The sequence below is a fragment of the Pseudorca crassidens genome, chromosome 9, assembly GCF_039906515.1.
Source record: "Pseudorca crassidens isolate mPseCra1 chromosome 9, mPseCra1.hap1, whole genome shotgun sequence".
Classification (NCBI taxonomy): Eukaryota; Metazoa; Chordata; class Mammalia; order Artiodactyla; family Delphinidae; genus Pseudorca; species Pseudorca crassidens.
The window spans coordinates 61,922,274-61,945,119 of NC_090304.1; the positions used below are offsets into that span (position 1 = coordinate 61,922,274).

A 22,846-nucleotide genomic window follows, 5' to 3' on the forward strand; every position below is an offset into this window, starting at 1 on the left:
CCTTAACTTCTCTGAACTTCAGTTTTCTTATATAAAATGGGAGTAACTAAATAAGATAACAGATGTTAACATACTGTAAAGGTGAAGATTATGTTCTTTGTGGTTAGTTAGAACCAACTAGTTCTGTAGTTTTGGATGAGTTGTTTAATACCTCAAGGAGTCAGTTAAATGGTGGTATTAATTTAATAATTTAGTTAAAATATTAAACGGCAGTAATAGTATCTACTTCTTAGGCTGTTATGCATGGAGCACAGTATTATTATTCAAAATGTATTAATCAGAAATGTATTCAGTAAATGTTCTCTTTCATCCTTCTGTATGAGGAAAATAGTGCTAATTAAATTTCAGAATTAATTCTTCTGGAAAAATATAATACCTTATTAAAAATGCATGGGAATCAAGAACATTTAGAGCATCATGTGATCATGTGTAAGTGCTCTGTGATCACACTAGAAAGAAAAAGTCAATGTTCTTAATTTCTCCCATTGCCCCAAGGAAGCAGAACATCTTTCCGCCCTGAGGAAGATGTAGATTGCAAGAGAAGTAAGCAGAGGTGGATTCTACCCATTCATCCTTTTGGAAGCACATGCAATTTGAGAAGATGAAGTGAGGAAGTGCATGCAGTACCTGGTCATCTCAGAGTCAGGGAGCAGGCCTAGGTGGTAGTGGGGGTAGGGAGCTGAGAGAAGGAAGCTTTTGTCACACTCAACAGGGGAATAGTGCCTGGGAGAAGCAGGCTTATCGCACAGTTTGTTCACAGTGCTGTAAACAGGTTCCGGAGGCCTGGTGATACAAGAGGCAGACAAAGAGATGCATGGTTAGCACACACACTAAACAACTGTGCAACTAGCAGCATTTCACCATACTCAAAAGTGAACAACCCAGACAATGCCCTGGGCTTCATCAGGCCTGAGTTAAGAGTCTCTTCAGGAAACAGGTTCTCGGCTCAGGAATTAGAACTTTGGCTGACATGTGGCAGGACTAAAATCCATGTGTCAGACACCTCAGTAGAGTTATAATCATCCTTTAAATGCTATATCCTTTTGGATAAGCCAGTCTGAAATGCCAGACTTTGGGATTCTCTGGCACGGCTCCTTCTTAAACTTGAATCTCATCTTTTTTTTTTCCTTTTCTTAATTTTATTTATTTTTTATACAGCAGGTTCTTATTAGTTATCCATTTTATACATATTAGTGTATACATGTCAATCCCAATCTCCCAATTCATCACACACACACACACCCCCCCCACTTTCCCCCCTTGTTGAATCTCATCTTAAATGTGAACTTCAGAGACCTTCCCCGACCACTTTGGCCGGGACACCCTGTTACTTTTCACAGCACCTATTCATAATATTTTTTCTCGGCATGAAATAATTTTTTTGTTTATTTTAAATTTTTATTGTCACTCTCACTACACCATAAATTCTATGAGGAGAGAGACTACATTTATTTTGTTAACCACTTATACAGTCTGGCACACAGTACATATTCTATTAACTATTTGTTGACTGTATGTATGAACGAATAAATGAATACAACTTCCCACATTTATATTGCGTTTTTTTTTTTTTTGGTGCCTTGCGGGGGTTGGTCTTACCCAGGAATCTAATAGGTTATATGACCTGAGTGGTTCCTCCATATATTTATTCAGAGTTTGTCCCCCAATAATTGACTTCAGAAAGTTTTCTACAAAGAGGATAATCATTTTAGTAAAATTTCTATTAAGTGAATTCATCTAGGGATACTGTAACATTATCTAAAATAGCAACATTGTTATAGCTGCTATTTTACAAACATGCATAGTATGACTGGGTAAACTTTTCTACAATTTTTGGTCACAGATCCATGTAAAAACAAAGTCCTTGGTTATTAAAACAGTTTTTTCACAACTCTATTCGCCACTTTTTAAACACATGGTCTGAAATTACTACCAATACCTTTCCAATAAGGTAAGAATGGAAAGATCGGAACTTAAATGGAAGTACTACTGGCAGTCTGGGCCATGGACCCAGGAAGGGTAGGCTTAGCCGGGAAGGTAAGGAGCGTGTCAGGAAACCGGGCGATACCCATGAGGTCATACCCAGGGGAGGCAGATAGCGCCCCTAAGGGCCACAAGACACCAGAGGCCATGTTGGTGGCCACGTGCCTGAACAAAGGCACAGGAAGCGTAGGTGGTGAACTCAGTGAGGGCACAGTCTGTGTTTCTGTAGCCCTAGTCCCCAACATGGCCTCTAACGTATAACAGGTGCTCAGTCAATGCTTCCTGAACTGACTGAGGATGGAGAACAGGGAAGAAAGGAGGATAAACAAAGCATTAAAAACAAACTACCTAGTTTATAATATTACTGTGGCCAATCATGGCTTAGACATACTGTCTAGAGACTTGGATTCTTCTCTAACACAAAGCTTTCCACCACATGGAAAGAGATTCCTTGATCTGTTTATTTTGTATAACACAGTAGAAGGGCTGAGGAGTAGGCAGGAGGAATCTGGAGGCCTATTTTTCCCCCAGAATAACTATCTCAGTGGTAAAATGAAGTACTTTGGCTTGTTCTATCCCAGTGGCTAACCCTGTAACATTTACAAGAAGAATTAAAGGTTTTTAAAATAAAAGAGCCAGACTTTTTTCTTACATTAGGGAATCTATTCTTAGGGAAGACAAGTGCTCCATTTTTTAAAAAATCTAGTAAGCTTGTAAATTTCTGTTTATCAATGATACACACACATAATTTATAATGGTAAACACCAGCCCTTAAAAAAGGCAGCTGCAAAATCATTCTTAAAAAGTTTTTTTGTTTTTAAATCAGTTTTTATAAGTAATTCACACTGTGGGAAGTAATGTAAAAGGAAAGATACTTTTAGTTAGCCACTGAAACACATCTTTTAAAATAGTCAGATTGACTATTGTTTGATTTGGGGGGAGGGGGTCTGTTTTTGCTTTGTTGATATAATCAGCTTTATGAAGATTAATGTACATTTCCCATAGTTTTAGAGACAGAAAGACTCATGATTCCAGTTAAAGTTGCCTTGGGAGATCACAGTCTTATTTGTACCTAAAATGTGTTGTCTACACAAAAATTCAGCTTGGAAAAAGCTTTGTATTAATAGGCTGCATAAATATGAATTAAATAAGAAATGAAGAGGCATGCATGAGCTCTATGGGAATGATTCTGGGTAGGTTATCACAAGAGGACCTGCTATTATTCTCCAATTTTTCCACGCTGAAATAGAGCCACTGTGGCAGAGATGGCTGGATTGCTTCCCAAACATTAATTTTTCCTATTTCTTACTTCTTATCCTTTTTTCTTATTAATAGATATCAACTTTTTCATTGGGCACTTTTCCTGTAATAAAGACTTTATTTCTCAGCCTTGTAGATGGATGTGGTTGTGGGATTCCTGAGATGGCTGCTTAAAGGGAAGCTACTTTAGCTGAGACCCCTGCAATTGTATTCTCTCCCACGTCCTCCCTCTGCTGACCTGGAACCCAGATATGATGGTTGGAGCTTCAACAGTCACACTGGACCATGAAGAAACCTTGAGAATGAAGGCAAACGATACAGATTGTAGAGCATAATGGTAGAGCTTGTGTCACTGATGACATGGAGTGATACTATACCAACTCTGGACTACCTACTCTGGATATCTTCTTTGTATAAAAATAAACTATCTTGTTTAAGCGAGTGTAATTTTTTGTTATATAAATAGGACTTAATATTAACAGATATACTCCCACAAAATGTAAGACTGATCATCTAATACAAAGAAATAACTACAGATAGGGCCTACCATAAGGTACTAATACATTTAACTCTATCAGAAGTCCAAATAACACTTTCTTTGTACAGAGAAAAATTTAAAGAATGTTATTTTCTGACTATATAATTTAGAACCCCTGGCTATTTAGAGAACCCACTGAATCTTTATTAAAAAAAATACATATATAAAATGGTAGCTGAAGTGTCCATCGACAGATGAATGGATAAAGAAGATGTGGCACATATGTTACATCAGTGGAATATTACTCAGCCATAAAAAGAAATGAAATTGAGTTATTTGTAGTGAGGTGGATGGACCTAGAGTCTGTCATACAGAGTGAAGTAAGTCAGAAAGAGAAAAACAAATACCGTATGCTAACACATATATATGGAATCTGAAAAAAAAAAAGGTTCTGAAGAACCTAGGGGCAGGACAGGAATAAAGACGCAGATGTAGAGAATGGACTTGAGGACACAGGGAGGGGGAAGGGTAAGCTGGGACGAAGTGAGGGAGTGGCATGGACATATATACACTACCAAACATAAGGTAGATAGCTAGTGGGAAGCAGCCGCATAGCACAGGGAGATCAGCTCAGTGCTTTGTGACCACCTAGAGGGGTGGGATATGGAGGGTGGGAGGGAGACACAAGAGGGAGGAGATATGGGGATATATGTATATGTATAGCTGATGTGCTTTGTTATAAAGCAGAAATTAACACACCACTGTAAAGCAATTATACTCCAATAAAGATGTTAAAAAAAAAAATGGTAGCTGATCTAAACTGCCAGCCCAGGGCCTAAGAATAAAGGAATCAATGACTTCCTTGAGGCCATAGAACATTGTCATGGTGATGTCATTTCAGTAACGTTGCACTTTCTGCCTAAAGAGCTTATTCAATTTTCTCAGTCTGATGTTGTCTCCACAGACCAAGAAAATGATGTTACCAATTTTCTTCTAGTCTTCTTACCTTGGTAGCACTATATTTTGAGACAAATTATCAGAATCAAAGCTGGCTAATACATACATACCTTAAGAAAAAAAAAATCCTACCCGTATTGTACTCATCTAAATTAGGGAAAACATTTTAGTCTCTGAACTCTACAATAAATTCAAGACAAAAAAAAAAAAAAGGAGGTCCAGCACACTATTCAGTGCTGAACTTGTGAGCCTTTTACCTATATTTTTTGGAACCATTTTATGACCATAATATTATTTCACAACTCACATATTTAGAAGATTTGGTGTTTGGGGCAGGCTTAAATATCTTGGATTTTAGAAAGTCACTTCCAGATTGTTTCATAGTGGATTGATTCTTTGCCTAAGCTTAATTACTCTTGATTCAAAGTTTTATCAAAGTCAATCAAAAGAGATACAGCTACTCATATTGCAGGCTTATTTTTACCTGTCACTCAGCTTTGATTCCTTTTCTGTTTTTTTGCATGTTATTTTGTACAGTCACTGGCTAAAGAGTAGACATATCAAATCCAGTTTCTTTTCTTGATTGTGAGAACACTTGATATCTCAGAAGATGGGTAGATGAAAAAACACCAAAACATGACAAAACACTTGACAGGCTTGACAAAGACTTCCTGAAACACTGACAAAGTCCTCATGCAACCAAACAACTAAATTAAAAATATCAGCGAGAATCTCCTTTTACGTGACATAAAAATGGGGTTCACATTTGAAGCTTTCTGTCTGCTAGCTTTGTTACAGTCCTAGAATTCTATTATGTGTTACGTACTATACCAGCCACAGTAAAATATCCAGTAACTACTACTACTGTCTGAACATAGGAAATGGCACATAGTAGGTACTTTAGAAATGTCTCTTGGAATAAATGGATGGAGATGTATATCTATAGGTATAGATATAGATTTTTAAATAAACATTCTCCACTGAGAGAAATGAAGAAAGACTTCTGGCATTTTCAAGAAGCCCTAAGTTATTCTGAATCGCCTAAATAGGTTTAAAATTTTTAGACCATCATTAACTACAGGTTAGATGACGGAAGGACAGAAACTCCCAAATTGTCAGGAACTGACAGGTATTTTTCTTTTTTAAAATTTTTTTAATGATCTCAAATTACTTCTTTATTTCAATACTAGGAACTGACAGCTTTAAATACTTGGTGTGCACAGTTTATCAACTCTCAGAGGGATGGGCTTCATGTATGTGCAAGTCTAGCCACAGCAATGCCTGCTCTCACTTCCTGTGAGAGTCACCCCACAAGCTTGGGGCCCCTCAAAGGCTTCTCAGCCTTGAGTTCCATAAAGCCTAATGCCAGCAGACAGCATCCTTAGTATTTCCCTGCAGTTACATTCTCTGTGACCTCTCTGCCAGACAGACAAGAAACACCAACTTATGAGCTGTCACGGGGATCTGGGTGGCAAGAACAGATGTCACCATCACTTCCAATGTATGCAGTAAAGAAGTGTCACAGGGAAAGCCAGACACAATTGAAAGGGCCTGTTTATCCCACTGCAAACCTCCAGAGTAGCCTAGGTCAGAAGGTAATGAATATGGAAATCCAATCCAAGGTACCTATTGGCTCTCTTCATTTTGTGGATGCCCCCCAGAAGGGGGGAAAGGTAGTTAGAGATATTAGTGTAATCTCTAAGTGAATTTATAAACAAATCATTTATCTTGCTGTCCACTTATCAGGGGCCATGGATAAATGGCTTTGTAGTCTCCCGTGCTGAGCCATCAGCATTTATTTGCATATCTATGGGTTTATAATTGCAGGCTCTTATAGCATATAATTAGCACACCCTGGCCCTTGGTGATCTTTCTTTTCTCGGAACACCATTAGCACTTGCTATTTGTTCTGCTTTCTGGGTGCAGTTTCAATTGCTAGTCCACAATGCTGGTGTATTAGAGGCAGGTGCTTCACCTAACCCTATTCTAAGGAAAATTACCTTGCCTGCAACTGCTCCTTCCCATTTGCTCCACTTGACTCCAACCCAACTCAGTTCCCTCCCTAGCCAAAGCTGCTTGGACCAGGACTGGACCCCTGGCTCTGCAACCATGGCTTGTACGGTAGTGCTCAAAAAAGTCAATGCCAATTAGATACTCCTATGGAAAGTGAATAAAGGAGCAGGAAATAATTGTAAACTGGTAGCAGAAGGGAAAGATGCAGACAGGTATAGGGTAGCTGTAGCTGTGTCCATTAATTATAGAGCACCAAGTTTTGTTGTGAAAAGTATCTAGCAGTTTCTTGAATCCAAAATAACGGTCTGGGTTCATTTTTTAAGGGGGCTATTAAGGCTCATGCTACTGAACTTCTCTGCTGGTTCCCATATGACATCAGTTGTATAATGAAAATCAACTATCACATCCTACCGTATTTCCTTACTGGAGCTTAGGTCAGATCTTTTGTTTGCAATCAAAAGAGTGAAAATGAAACAGGTACTTTGTTTTCATTGTCCTTTTCAGATCACCTCAATTAGACTATGCCACTCAAAAATAAAAGACAAATGCTTGAACCTGAGACCAATACCATGCTGATCCTGTCTTTAAAATTTTGTTCACTCTGCATTACTTTTATTTTCTAAAATACTGTATTAAAATATTATTATCTAAATTACTGAGTTTTCTGGTACCCCCCTTAAATGTTGCACTTGACCTGTGTGTTTCACTTGCCACACCCTAACTCCCAGCCCTGTATCAGAGACGAGTTAAATACAGCGATGATGATGACAGTGATGGTGATTGTAAATACTCATCTGTATGGCACCTGAAGATAGGAGGTCAAAGGAATATGACTCGTTTCTCTTAGAGGTACAGGAAGAGTGACTCACTTTACTGAGTCTTCCATGTCTCCATTAAAGGTACTGCTCTCAAAGTCCTCAGGCCATCTCAGGCAGGGTTCTCACCTCATTCTACTGTCATATTTGGTGCACTGGGCTATTTCCTTCTCTAGACTGTTAGCTCATAGAGGATCAGGACCAAATCTCATTTATCTTTGTTTCCCCATAGCTTCCATGAGCATAAGAAGGTATGAATGAAGCACTGTCATAGAAAAGGACTAGAGCTGTAATAAAAAAAAAAACATGATCAGTACTTCTAATTCTCTCTTCCTGAGCTAGAACTAAAAGGAAGAGCCTAAAATTGCAGTAGGAAGGATTTGGGTTATGTATTTGTATGCCTTTGACCATAAATCTCTCTGTCATATAGACAGAGATGGATAAATCTGTATTCCATTCAGTTTCTCCAACCCTCATCCTGCTGTGACCTTCCTTGGCTGCCCTAAATGGGCAGGGAGCATCCAGCCCCATGCACTACCTTAGCAGGACATAGACCCAAACTGCCTTAATGGTGGCAGTTGGTTGGCCGAGGGCTTGGATGCCTAAGCATCTAGAATACTGCCTGATGTAATTTGGAGAAAAAGATGTTTAAACCTTAAGAGCGTGCCTCAGACTCTTCTTTATAAATAATACATTGCTTATTGAGCAAAGGATTTGGAGAAGGAAGCATAAGAGGATTGAATTTCAGGCCTGGGCTAATAGGTCTTAAGCACAGAATTTTGGGAAGCCTAAAAGTAATTAGGGGATAAAAGAGAATATCGGATCAAGGAGTGAACTATGTGGCTCAACACGTGAATTTGACATTATAATGATAAGGATTAAGGAAGAGGCTGATTTCTCTTACACTTGAAGCAGAAAAGTGTTAGCCATTTGGCGAAGGTACTATCAGGAACTTAAAGTCTGATATAGAGAGATCTGGAGAACAGATTGGTCTAGATAAGCCCATTCATCCCCTTAATTCTAGCATCATCAGATTGGGCCCCCAAAGACTTTTACCACTGGGGCCCTTGGAGTAGACGCCTATTGGTACCACACTCATGTAACTTTTACAAAACTTAGCTTCCTCATTTTAATGATACTAAAAAACCTTTGTAGACCAGCAAAGCTGTGAACTGTAAAATTCTACACAGAAGTAAATTATCATGAAGCAGTGTGGTGAGTGCAAAGAAACAGAGCTAGGATTCTGGTTCTCCAAATTCTACCCTGTGTGAACTGCTGTTTCTTCACTTCTCTCAGCCTCAGCATCCTCATCTGTAAAGTGGGCACAGCAATACCAGCCTGAGGGTAGCTGTGAGAAATAGAGGAAGAATGCACCTAAAGCACCGAGCTCAGTGCATGGCACTCACTGCGACCTCATCAAACAGCAGCCATGTTATCTTGATTATTACCCTCAGGCACTCACACTGCAGAGAAGCAAAGCCTCTGAGAATGCTGCTCTCACTTTATTATAATGTGGAGGGAAGTAACAATCAGTGCTTTTCAGTATCACAAAAGGCACTGGCTAATGGTGCCTTCTAAAGGCTCACTTTTGCTCCTGATTCTAAAGGCAATTGATCCTGTATCAGAGCCACGTGAGGGTGATGCTCACTTTCTCTGAGCTCCTCAATTATTTTCTTTGCCTTTAACAAGACATCATCCCCAACCCTAACCCCAAATTTATGCCTGCACCTTCATAATGATTTGCTTTCCTGTGTGGCTCACAGCTGTGGTGTCACAGCAAACTGTTGGGCCATAAGTAATTTGTTATTAATAATAGTCATGTACCATCATCTATAAATATTTACTTTTTAAAAACAGAAATTAGGATGGATTCCCCATTTTCTCTCTATAAACATCACTCTCAGTTATATTTTACTATGTTTGCTTATTGAGGAGAGAAATGGCAGAGCATTTAAAGTCATTTTAAAAGTTTTGCATTATTAAGTGTTTTATTTCCTCAAAAGAATGTTTGGGTTTCAGCAAAATTGGCCCCTTTTATGACAGTGGGTTATAAATGGTTCATGAGTGTTTTATTGGAATAAGATGTTGAAAGTCGATGACCTTGACAATGATGACTATTAACAGGCATATTTCCAAAGAGTGTAGGAATCACAGTACTGTGGTATTGGGTGAATGTGTCCAGCTCCAATAGTATTTTTGTGGCATTCTGAAAGATGTTGAAACAAATATAATCTAAGACACCAGATCAGTACGGCCAGACCAAGGCCTTTGAGACATGGATTTGAATTGTTGGAGGAACGTTGAATATGTCCTGTTGTAGTGTTTAAACTCTTTTATTCTTTGTAAACCTACTTTTAAAGATTAAAAAAAATTTTTAAACTGACCTCATGGGATAAAATATAAATCTACAGAAAAAAATCAGGTTAATAGTTACACAGCATCTTGATGGAAAAGAAAATATTAAGCATAGGATAAACAGAAGAAATCACATAGAAGATGAGAGATCTGACTACATAAAATGTAAAACTACGGAAGTAAAAAAACCTTATGAACAAGAAACAAGCTGGGGAAACATCTACTCAAATATATTTATCAATATTTTAAAGATGTTCCTATAACTCAATAAGAAAAAACACAAACTTTCAATAGAAAATAGAGGCTGCTAGTGCCCCATCACAAAAGAGGAAATAAAAATGACAAATAGACACACACATATAAATGTTTAACCTCAGCAGGAATAAAAATAATACAAATTAAATGATACTCGCCCTTTGCCTGTTTAAAAATAACAAAGGATTTTCAAATCGATAAGTCATTATTTAGTTGTGGTATGGTAAGACAGACACTCATATTGCTGGTGCTATGAAGTGTAAAACCCCCTTAACACATCTCAAGAAAGCAATTTGGCAATATATTTCAGGAGTTTTAGAAATAATCCTGCCCTTTGTTTCAGCAATTCTACCTCCTGTGTGCAATCTTAAGAAGAGAAAAAAAAAAAGTGAATAAAGGCTTCCACAGAAAGTCTTTGTGGTCTGTTATAAGAGCAAAACAGAACAAAAGGAAACAATCAAAATGTCCAACAAAGAGATAAAGGTACAGAATATAAGATATATCCCCATGTTTAGTTATTAAAGTTAATATTCATGAAAAATTTTAACGATACAGGAAAATATTTTATTGGAGTACAAAATTATATATGGGGTTTTCAGGGAGTGGGAAGTGAGAACACATAATTCTCTTACCACTTGGGAAAGAGATTTGAACTAAGATGTGAAAGAAACCACAGGGGAAAGTAGGATTCAGGTGCAGGGCGAGGATAGGATGAAAGAGGGCTTTCTAGGAAGTGGTAATACACAGCACGTGCAAAGTTAAAGGGGAATCGGAAAACAAGCCCCATTTAGGGAGTTTTTTAAAGGCTTGAGTAGGAGACAGACTTGAGAAGATGGGCAGGTCTTGCATACAACTATAATATTCAAAGGCGATGGGAAGCCATGGAGATTAGTGGGCACTGAATGCAATTAAATGAGTTTAATCATTTTGACTGTTCATTTGCATATTCATTCATTCATTTCATAAATATTTACCAAAGGCCTCCTCTGTACCAGGCCCAGAGAGAGGTACTAGATATATATAGATTAGTGAATAAGATAAAATGTTCCCTCTGTCATTGAGCAAACTTTTTTTTGGCAAGGAAATTTGATTGCAAGGAACGGTGACTTATTTGAGCTACTTCAAGTAGTAGGACATATGCACATGGGAACTCAGAAAAAGCTGAACTGGTGGAGATGAGGAAGGGTGAGATCCGATGAGCTGGATCTTTATTCCAGAGCTTTCCCTTCAAGAGGACACCTTTCCTCTCTGTGCTATTTCTTTCTTCTCTCTCTACTCACCACTTTTGTTAACTGACAGTTTAGAAATGAGGTACTCTCTACCTCACAGTTTCTGCTCGCTCTTAGCTTATGCCTCCTAATAACATCAACTTGCACATGACTCATGATGGACCCTCTGGCCTCCTTTACATCACTAACTATTAGCTTCTCCTTTCACTTATAGTTGCTCACTTGGCCTATTTTTCAATGAAAAATTCTTAAGAGAGAATTTGACAGACCTAGTTCACTTTTTTGAGTAAAGCACATTATTGGTCACTGGCTAGCTTCTAAATTGGCCTCCTTTGGGTCAAGTACACACTCAGTCCTTTCGGGTCTGGCTGGGGGGTGAGCCACCCGATCCTTTTGGGTTTGCCCTTTTGGCAGAGCTGTAGGCGGGGCACAACCATTTGAGGTAAGCTGGGCATCCCACAGGTATTCTAAGGTTTGGCCTGTGGAGTAACTACCCACATCTTCATATTCTCAGCCAGGTCTGTTCAAACATGGTATAAAGAAAGCAAAACCATTCCTTTGGGAGAAAAATTTGGAAACAACAAAAGAGTTTGAACAATAGAAAAATATGGGGAACATCACAATCCCCCCCACCTCCAATAAGGTCCAAAGCTTAATATCTCACTAGGGTTTCTCTCTGTTTATCATGGTATTAAAACATAATATTGCAAAACGAAAACTCTACCTCTACAACAATAATTTTCTTTCCTCAGAGGCTCCAAGATGATTTCTATCTGTAACGCTGCAACTAAAGGTTTCTAAATCAGATTAGGTCTTGAATTTTAAAATTCACACCTACGTACGAATTTCTGAATATGTTTAGCTAAATCATATCTTCTAAAACAGAATGCAATATGTTAATTCAACTATATACTTCCGTATGTCGAGTTTACATTATTAATACTGACTCTAGGGGAGAAAACCCCTTATGCCTTTAACTGAATGAAAGCTCAAGTGGAGTATAAGAGCAGCTCCCTTGGAGGAAAGATAATGTTCAAATATATGCTCTACTAATCAACAGGAAGGATGAACTGGCTTTAACCAAATCCCTTAAATGGGTTTCTTTTCCGTCCTTTAGGAAATGGTACATTTTCCTCTATTTCATGCAGCTGTTGTCATTTACTCTTTTGGGTCTGTTATTGCCGGCAGGTTATGAAGACTGTCTGGTAGCCAGGAAGGAAGGATAAGACATCCGTAAGAACAAAAGATTGCTGTCACACTGCCTTGCCCTCTTTCCAGAGGACTGCACTTCTAAAATCGGATAAAGAGATAGCCTGAGGTCATAAGTTATCTTGAGTTGATGGTTCACATGCAACTAAAATTTACATTGATTGGTCCCTTCTTCCAACCATATATTTTAGGAAGTTCTCGTGAATGTATGTATAACTTGTTCCTGGTTTCTAGCAGGGTCTCAATTCTACTTTCTCCATAAAGTCTCTGAAGTTTATGGAGGCGGACTGCAGATTTTTCTCTCTTCAAAACTCGTATATAGTGTATTCTTTATGATTGCCACTTGGTTTTGTACTCTGAGTATTTTAAATAATAATAACAACAACAACATCATCAGCATCTACTTACAAATACCCCGGGAACTTACTTTGAGGCAGGCGTTGTGCTACATATGCCTTATATATCATATATTATGTAATTTACCCATTAATTCTAAGGCATATATAATACTATTATCTGCACGACTTAGCAGTACCTTGCCTCTCCTCACAGAGCTGACCTGTTAGTGGTAGGGATGGGCTTTGAATCCAGGTCGCCTAGCTGCAAAGCCTGGGTATGTAACCATTATGTTTTATTTTAAAAAATTCTGTCTAGCATATACTTTCCCTCAAGGGTCTAATTATATTTCTCGGTCATCCTGGCAATTATAGCTCCTATTTTAAAGGCAGTAGAGAATAGAACAAAGAGAGCAAGCTGTGAGTCTGACTGTCTAGATTCAAGTTCCAGCCTCATTACTTAGAAACCATGTGATCTTGGGCAATTTGTTTAGCTCTGTGCCTCAGTTTCTTCTCTTGTGATCAGGAATAGTGCCTACCTCTTAAGGCCTGATGAGTATTAGACGGAATGAGGCTTGAATAGCACTTAGCACAGCGCCTAACTGGCACTTAGTAAATGTCATGATTGCCACAGACATTTTTTTTTTTTTTTTAGCGGTACGCGGGCCTCTCACTGCTGTGGCCTCTCCCGTTGCGGAGCACAGGCTCCGGATGCGCAGGCTCAGCGGCCATGGCTCACGGGCCCAGCCGCTCCGCGGCATGTGGGATCTTCCCGGACCAGGGCACGAACCCGTGTCCCCTGAATTGGCAGGCGGACTCTCAACCACTGCGCCACCAGGGAAGCCCTGCCACAGACATTTAAACAAGAAATCTGGCAGTCGGGTACCCAGTTCATACATCCATCTTTAGTCCCTTTTGTGGATGTGAATTCATTCTTAAGAGTTGATTTCCTCTTATGATGACAAAACCATGTTTCTGGCCATGCTTAAGATTGCCAGATTTAGCACATAAAAATACAGGATGCTCAGTTAAATGTGAATCTCAGGTAAACAATGAATCATTTTTAATATAAATGTGCTAATATTGCATAGGACATATTTATACTGAAAACTGCTCATTGTTTATCATAGTTGAAATCCAGTGTTTAAATTCAAATTTAAATGGGCATCATTATTTTATCTGGCAGCCAGATGGCCCTTTGCCTTGCAAGCTCTCCACTGTGTCGCCAGTATTCCGCCTTCCAGCATATACATTCACACTGTGGCATAATTTAATTGTTTACTCTGAGTCCCACTTTGGTTTGGTGCATTCTTTTAAGTCAGCAAATGTTCTTAATTTATTTTTGTATTCCCAGTATTCAATGCTATATCTCTATACCTATGCCCGAATTCATATCTATACTCAAATCTACACATAAGCTGGAGACAGATAATATTTAAATAAAAATTTGATCTAGATCATAATATATATATTATTATGCAGCTGTTTTTATTTAAAAATTTTAAATTGTATATTAGACATCCTTCCAAGTCAGTACACATAGCACCATCTACCTTTTCTCTAATAGCTGCAAAGACCTTCTTTATACATCAGTGGCAGTGGTATAAACTGCTGAACTTATGACCCAGAAATCCCACTTCCAGGAATGTGTCCTACAAAATTGAGTACAATAGGTATACACAGAATGTCATGGTTGCAAAGTCGTAAAAGCAAAACACTGGAAAAAACATGTATGGTCATCAGTATTGAACGGACATGTAAGTATTAAAAACATTGCCATGGAAACAGATTTGGTGACATTAAAAGATATTCACAACATATTATTAAATGAAGAATGCAGGTTAAAATAGTATATATGCAGTTTAATCCAATTTTTGTAAATAATAAAAAACATAAAGTATGATCTCAATTTTATATAATAGATACTGAGAAAAAAAGAGTCTGGAAGCATATGTCACGGAATTTACTGAATATCATGTCTGGGAAATACATCTACATAAAATTTTTATTTTCTCTCAATATTGCATGTTTTCTAAATAACTTTTAAATGATATTAAAAAGTGTTTATCGTATAAGCTGAGAGATAAAAAGCCATAAATCTGCATATGTAGTATGAGGCCAATTCTGTGAGAGGTATATCTCTATGCCTATATGTAAGTTTGGAAAAGTCACTGAAATGTTAACAGTGCTTTTCTGAGTGGTGGAATTATAGGCAATGTTGATTTTCTTATTTTCCCATATTTTAAAATTATTAAAAAATTTTTCTTTTATTCCAGAGGACTATTAGAGATTTGTATTGGGTCTTGTTCAATTCAGCCCCAAAGATCTACATATTCTCAAACAACAGAAATGGAAAATATACATTTTCCCATTATAGGGCTAATTTTTATTTAATAATGAGTAACTTTTATTTCTGTATGATGTATAGGTACTAACAAGTTATTATAAGAGTGGTAATGTAGCATTATGAAAACTGGTTATGACTAACAGCATGGCTTAATGGATATCACCATATTTGTTATTTAAATTTGTCAGAATCTCATATGTCTTGAGTTATACAAATATATTCAATATTAAGACGATTACACCGAGAATCCATCCCCATCCTCAAGCCAATGAACTTGCTGCTGGGACTCTGGCTGGACCTCCCCCTGCTTTGCACTCCTTGTCCATAAATACAGCCCATCCCTAATCCTCAAGGGACTCACTGGAGCTGGTTCACAGCATGTGTTTCTTAATTACAGTTCCTCCACTATTCCTGAATAAACTCAATTTCTGGTCATTTGAAAAAATAAAAAATAAAAACATTTAAAAAAAAAGAAGATTACAGTTAAGGTTTAGTCTACTTCAGGGAAATTATGTGTTAACTAGGATCCTTTTATAGAAATGATGACAATTAAAACACATTTACAGCAACTGTAGTCTTTTTACTAATGCATCTACTCATTCATTTAACATATACTTACACACTTAGAAACCATACAGGGAGGCTATGGACATGGTGGAAAGAACATGAGCTTTCAGACTACAAAATCTGGGTTTGAATTCTGTTCTTCCACTTTCTTAGCTGTGTGACTCTGGGGAAATTACTTAAATTGAATCTTGGCTGCCTTATCTAGAAAATGCTTTACCTTAAGCCCTACCTTATAGGATTGCTAGGAGATTAAATGAGATGCAATATACAAAACCTTAAATAATCACTGCCATATGGTAGGAGCTCAATAAATAACTATATTTGTGTTCTATTTTTATGTATGAATCTAGATGATGTGGAAGATAAAAATCCATCCAACATAGATTCTTCTCTCAAGCATCACTTTGTCTTAGAGAGATGATGTGCGTATGCGTGTGCGTGTGCGTGTGTGTGTGTTTAATCAAATAAGGCTAAAACCAGCTATGTGTGATGGCGGGGAAGGATAGACTGTCTTGGGAATTCAAATGAAGAGGAAATGGTATCCTGCAGAAAGAAGTAGGAACAATCTTATGAGGAGGCATCATTGGAGCTGGGACGAGAAAAATGGATAGTATTTGGACATGTGAAAATAAGGATGGCGATGGCTAAGGGAAGCATATGTTTGGTCGAGTGTTGCAAGAGTAGTCAGGGAGGCTGGTAAAGCTAGTTATCTGGTTAAGCTGGTTGGAGCATGGGGGCACGAAGGGGAAAAGTGGAAGATATGTCTGAAAATATGGCAATGCACATCATATGAACCCATTTATAGCAGAGTTTCTATTTTAATAGACAAAATAAACTCCCTCAAATCTTGGGATTAGGTATATTTGAAGAATTTTATGAATATTTAATATTCTAGGTGGTAACACATTTTAGTGAAACAAACCAAGTTTGAGTCCCAACTCTCCTACCTATCAGCTGTGCAGATTTAGTCAAGTTACCTCATCTTTCTGATTTTCAGTTCTGCACAATTGTGATAGATAGCACATGACAGGACTATTGTGAAAATAAACAGAGAAAAAAGTATCCAAATGACTTACCAGAATGCTTGACATTGGCAGAACTCAGCCAATATTAATTGTATTCCCCACAGTCACCAGACTATTCTCATCATTTCCCAAACCTCCCCACCCTCCCTGCCAAACACATTTGTGGGATAATCATACCGACGGACCTCTTGTTCATGCTCTGAGGAATTTTAAATAAGAGATCTCTCCTTGTATGCTGTTGTCCAAGGTATTTCCAGCAGGCTGAGTAAGAGCACAAAACACCCAGAGGGATGAGATAATTGGCACTGAAGTCCATCTGCAAAGAGGACTCCTGGTCAATAAGGAGGATCTAGACAAGACTGCTTCTTTTGGGAAATCCCAACTAGACCAGTACATCCAATGGAAGCAAAAGCGGCTTTTAAATGAACTACTGAAATGAAGATACAGCAGTGAAACCGGATGGAGGAGATTTTTCTTTTTCTTTTTAAGATTATCAATAGAGTGGAGGCTTCCATCTACCATATCTAACCAATCTGGAAGAGATTCAGCAGAAGGGAGAAAATTTAGAATGATACATTCCGATCACAACTAAGATGGATATCATGCAGCAAAACTACACGAGGGTCATAATAAAGAAAGAGACAGTGATAAGTAATGGTCAGAGCATCAAAGAGCCAGTGGACTTCATAGGTTTTCAGTTTAGTTCAGGACACCTCAGTGCCAGCAAGGTGGAATGCAGAATATAGAGCTTAAAAGTCATTCCATAATCTTCTCTTTTGTCTTCATATGAAATATTTTGATAAATCTACATGACTTTCCTGAGCTTTGGAATTGAATTTTGAGCTTTGGAATTGAATTTTGGGGATAGCGGGGTAGGGAAGGAAAATGGTTGAATATAAGTTTATTATGAATAGCAGAGAATCCCTATTTCTCAGTCACTGTTTGGTCACATACATCACCACCTTTAATCCTCATAGCAACAGACTTTCACAGTGGATATTACCTATAGTTTTTGGATAAGGAAACTGAAGCTCAGAGAGGATAAGGTGGTACCAATGAGGGAGTGGTCAAAACGTGATTTGAAGGCAGGTCTCTCTGACTCCAGTGTTCACTATGCAATGTTTCACTGAAGGATACTAAGTGGGAAAATGTAAAGCAAAATAAGAATTGCCAACAGTGTATGTGGTAGTTGTCTGCATTGTTGAATCTCTTGTGTTTACTGAAGCATCTAGATCAATGGGTTCCTATAAGAAGCTTGTAGTTACACACAAGAGACTCAAGGTATTTAGGTGGCAGCGTAATGGGGGTACGGAAATTGGATTAGAAATCTCAATTCACCTCCCCACAGCCTCTAATTTCTTGCCATTGGCATCTGTGATAGGTCCATGAGATGATCAACAGCTACTCCTGACTCAGATATGCATTTAGCCATAAGGACATTGTCTGGTCTGCTGTAAGATGGTAGCTATGTACTTAAGGGACCTAGAAGTACCAAAGATTCCTTTATAATATTTAACATTTATGACGTATAACATTTGTTTCATAATAAAAGGGGGTAGTGGCATATCTGAATTTGACTAACATAACCTGTTTTTTCTAAAGCAATGTAAATAATAAAGGAGAGGGGTAGGATAACTTATTGAAATATTAATTTGTGTTTGGAACTTACTATGTTTTTTCTTCCCCAAGTTTGAAGCAGCTATTCTGTCAGTGCAATGAACTTATATTTGACTATATTCCCTTGGCTCACTGGAGACTTGTGATACAGGAGGGAAAGCAGAATTTTCCCAAAGAAACGCTCTTCCAAGTTTTTGTTCTTCAAAAGTCTGAGCTCCTAAAGGATCGTTGTCCAAGGAAGAACTTTAAGAGGAGAAGTAGGCAAGATAGGGCCCTACTATCAGGTGTAATTTGATTTAAAGAAAATAAAGTCATGTGCCATTTAAAAAACATGTGTTTGTAAAGTAAAATGCATATCTGCTATAGGTGTATTTAAATAAAAATTCTAAAATTTTAATTGTAAAATCTAAGCATCATTGAACAAATTCTGTGATTGGTTAACTCTTGCTCAGGGGCAATGCCCTTTCTTGGGCATATTATCACTAGTATTGTCAGTGATTTAGTGTCACCCAATGTTTTTATAAAAACTCATCCTATGGGAGAAACGCCTGACCATGTTTTCTTCTAATGTGCTCCATTTTTTTTTGGTAATACAATTTTTCTGAAGTCAAAGACATAATGAATTTAAGTCAGTGGTTCTCAAACTTGCCTGCATCAGAATCATCTGTGAGGGCTTTTGTTCTATTTTTATTTTACTTTTTATTTTTTAAATTATGGAAACATTTAATTTTTGCAATGCTACATGCATTTAAAAAAATCCAGTTACTGACAGAATTTCAAAATATAGATCCTATAAGGATATTTTGCCTCCAATTTGCATATAGAATGCTTGTCTATATTTCATTGTGAATGTCTGAGTCATTTTGGGTTGCTAGAACAAACTACTATAGACTGGATGCCTCAACCGACATTTTTTTTTTCTCACAGTTCTGCAGGTTGGAAGTTTGAGATCAGGGTGCCAGCATGGTCATATTCTTAGGAAGTGACCTCTTCCCGGTTTACCTAGGGCTGTCTTTTTGCTGTGTCCTCATAAGGCAGAAAAACAGTCAGCTAGCTTTCTGGCCTCTTTTTTTTTTTTTTAATATTAATATCCCAGTTCTATCCCTGGACACACAGATTCATAAGGCAGAAAAACAGTCAGCTAGCTTTCTGGCCTCTTTTTTTTTTTTTTTTAATATTAATATCCCAGTTCTATCCCTGGACACACAGATTCGGTAAATCCGGGGTAGGACTCAGGACTCTGTGTTTACAAAGGTTTCGCAGGTGACTGATTTGTTGTGAGAGTTTGGAACTAGTTTTAGACAGTAGACCTTTTCTTTCTGAGAGAGTTATGAAGAAGTCACATTTTGAATTGCATCGTCTCTTTCAGTACTATACAATACAGGTATTGCTTTAAAATTTTTTGACTTGGTAATATTCAGCTGATAAATATTAGTATCTGTAGAGTGTAAGTATTAAGTTCTTTTTCCAAGGGACAGTAAGGAGTTCTACGCTTCTTTATTTCACCAGTGAGATACATAAAATTTAATTTTTGTAAGCAGAATTTAACCAAATATTTCTCTCTCAGCTACAGAACACAGTGGTTCTTGGGAAGATCCTACTTTGATTTAACTGGGGAGACCACCTTCTCCCTATGAGCTCCTCCTCACTTGTTACTCCTCCTATCTCCCTTTAGTCCTCATGATTTTAAACTCAGCATAACGTCATCAGAGCTACACTCAGCATTACATGGATTTGCATACAGCAGGTGTCCCCAACCCCCGGGGTAGGAACCGGGCCGCACGGCAGGAGGTGAGCGAGCAAAGCTTCATCTGTATTTACAGCCGCTCCCCATCACTCGCACTACTGCCTGAGCCCTGCCTCCTGTCAGATCAGCGGTGGCATGAGATTCTCATAGAAACGCGAACCCTACTGTGAACTGCACATGCAAGGGATCTAGGCTGAGCGCTACTTATGAGAATCTAATACCTGATGACCTGAGGTGGAGCTGAGGCAGTGATGCTAGTGCTGGGGAGTGGCTGCAAATACAGATTATCATTAGCAGAGAGGTTTGACTACATAGAGACCATAATAAATTAACTGCTTGCAGACTCATATCAAAACCCTATCAGTGAGTGGCAAGTGACAATGAAGCTGCATCTTACGGAGTAGACTGGACATAAGCAACACACTTCGGGTGTCACTGTCTCCCATCACCCCCAGATGGGACCATCTAGTTTCAGGAAAACAAGCTCAGGGCTCCCACTGATTCCGCATTATGGTGAGTTGTATAATTATTTCATTATATATTACAATGTAATAATAATAAAGTGCACAATAAATGTAATGCACTCAAATCATCCCGAAACCATCCCCCCACCCCATGTGTGTGGAAAAATGGTCTTCCATGAAACTGGTCCCTGGTGCCAAAAAAGTTGGGGACTGGTGTTGTACAGTAAAGCCGTGGAATTAACACTACCCTTGGGAAGTGGGAAGTCTCATCATAGGTGTTGCTCTGCATATACTTGATTTCTGTGCTCAAATCATGAAGCTATGCAAAAGCAATCACTCCATTTACTTAAAAAGTTTTAAGATGCCTGCATAGTAAATCTGAGTATTTGGAAAAGTATATATTTGTGTTTACTTAACATTCTAGAATTTTTAATTTTAGAGTTTTCAAATTAAAAATCAGGGACTTCCCTGGTGGTCCACTGGTTAAGACTGAGCTTCCACTGCAGGGGGCACGGGTTCAATCCCTGGTTGGGGAACTAAGATCCCACAAGCCGTGTGGCGCGGCCAAAAAAAATACATAAAAAAAAATCAGTTTCTTTAACACAGACTTTTCTTTTTATATAACTTTAATAGTTAGGCTTGTTTTTGTTTTTTCTATACGCGGGTCTCTCACTGTTGTGGCCTCTCCCGTTGCGGAGCCCAGGCTCTGGACGCGCAGGCTCAGCGGCCATGGCTCACGGGCCCAGCCGCTCCGTGGCATGTGGGATCTTCCCGGACCAGGGCACGAACCCGTGTCCCCTGCATCGGCAGGCGGACTCTCAATCACTGCGCCACCAGGGAAGCCCTAGGCTTGGTTTTGAATAAAGTCTTCTTAATTAGGATCTCTCTCTCTATATATCTATATATTTTAAAAGAAATTGAAATATAAAGGAAACATCACTAAATCAACATAAAGTCTCAAAATCTGCCCTTTTAAGGCAAGTGTAAATATAGTATAAGTCTAAGTATTATTAGGCTAGCTGGAAGCATATTTCCCTTTTGTTCACTTCCTAATCTCATTGCCCCATCTCCAACCAGCACTGCTATCAATAACTGCAACTGGTCCTATAATCACCATGGTGTCCTGGACTAGAAGTCAAGACTAATAATAATAATAATAGTAATAACGGTTAACCTGAATGCAGCTTATTTTGTGCCAAGCTCTGTTCCAATTGTTTTACATAGATTACTTCATTGAATCCTAATAATAACCCATGGTATAGGCATAGGTGGGGAAACAAGCACAGAGAAGTTACATAACCCATCCAATGTCAAACAGCTAGTAAGTGGTGAACCCAAAGTTATTATGAATCCCAAATCTCAGCTCTTAACCAAGATGCCACCCTGCTTCTGGACTCTGGGTTTTGCATTTGCCACTTACTCTCTATTGTTACAGGGGAAATTTGGCATCTCTATCATCTCAGATTCTCAATCTGTTAAAGAAGTATAGTAACATCTCTCTGCTCATTTTGTATGGTGTTATAGGAACTAAATGAGAAACAGGAAAGTATCTGGGCAGTACTGGACAGCTATCAGGGTTTACCAGTTCTGCTCTACATGCAGAGCAAGGCCTCACATAATTGGCTTTGAAATCTCTGGCTATCACGTTTATTTCAGCTCTTTCATTCTGCCTTCTTCCCCTGTCTGAACCTGGTAAATGAGACTTTAGAAAAAGATTAGGGGGAAAAAAACATAAAACAAAATATCGAGCAATACTGGCTCAGCGGACAGAGTTTCCATGTAGGACACAGTCTGCATAATAAAGGACTCACATGGTTCTACTTCAAGGTCAATCTAATTTAAAACGAGATCTAGGATGAGGGTTGATATTTAGATGTTTATACTCAGAGACACATATACTCACGGGGACAGCTAAGTTCTTTCAGGAAGGACTTAAAATGTTCATTAAAGCAACCATAGGGGGTCTGGTGTTACAGCCGGAATGAAAGGCATTAAGGACTCACTGACCCCCCACCTGGTAGTGCACCATGCAGAAGGCCTCCCTTCTTTCTGAGCAAAACAGATTGCCTCCCCTGAACAGGTTGTAAGTGTTGCTGGGAGGAAGCAATGACATAAAACTTTAGTTTTACCTTTATGGACAAAAGAAAAACCAGAGAGAGACTAATTTGAAGCACAGAGAAGATTCTAGAA

At 38.4% G+C, this 22,846-nt stretch overlaps 1 protein-coding gene across 24 annotated transcripts in view; it reads right to left on the reverse strand.

Annotated features, from left to right (window-relative positions):
- The window catches only part of DLG2 (discs large MAGUK scaffold protein 2), a 2,011,757-nt gene that overhangs the window by 482,205 nt on the left and 1,506,706 nt on the right, over positions 1 to 22,846 (reverse strand). For 19 of the 24 annotated variants that reach the window (XM_067750569.1, XM_067750568.1, XM_067750571.1 and 16 more), the window contains one exon: positions 628 to 783. The exons of the other annotated variants lie outside the window; for them this stretch is intronic. In XM_067750569.1, coding sequence (XP_067606670.1) covers positions 628 to 783 — 156 coding nt within the window. The remainder of the gene's footprint in view (positions 1 to 627; positions 784 to 22,846) is intronic. 24 annotated transcript variants of the gene reach the window in all.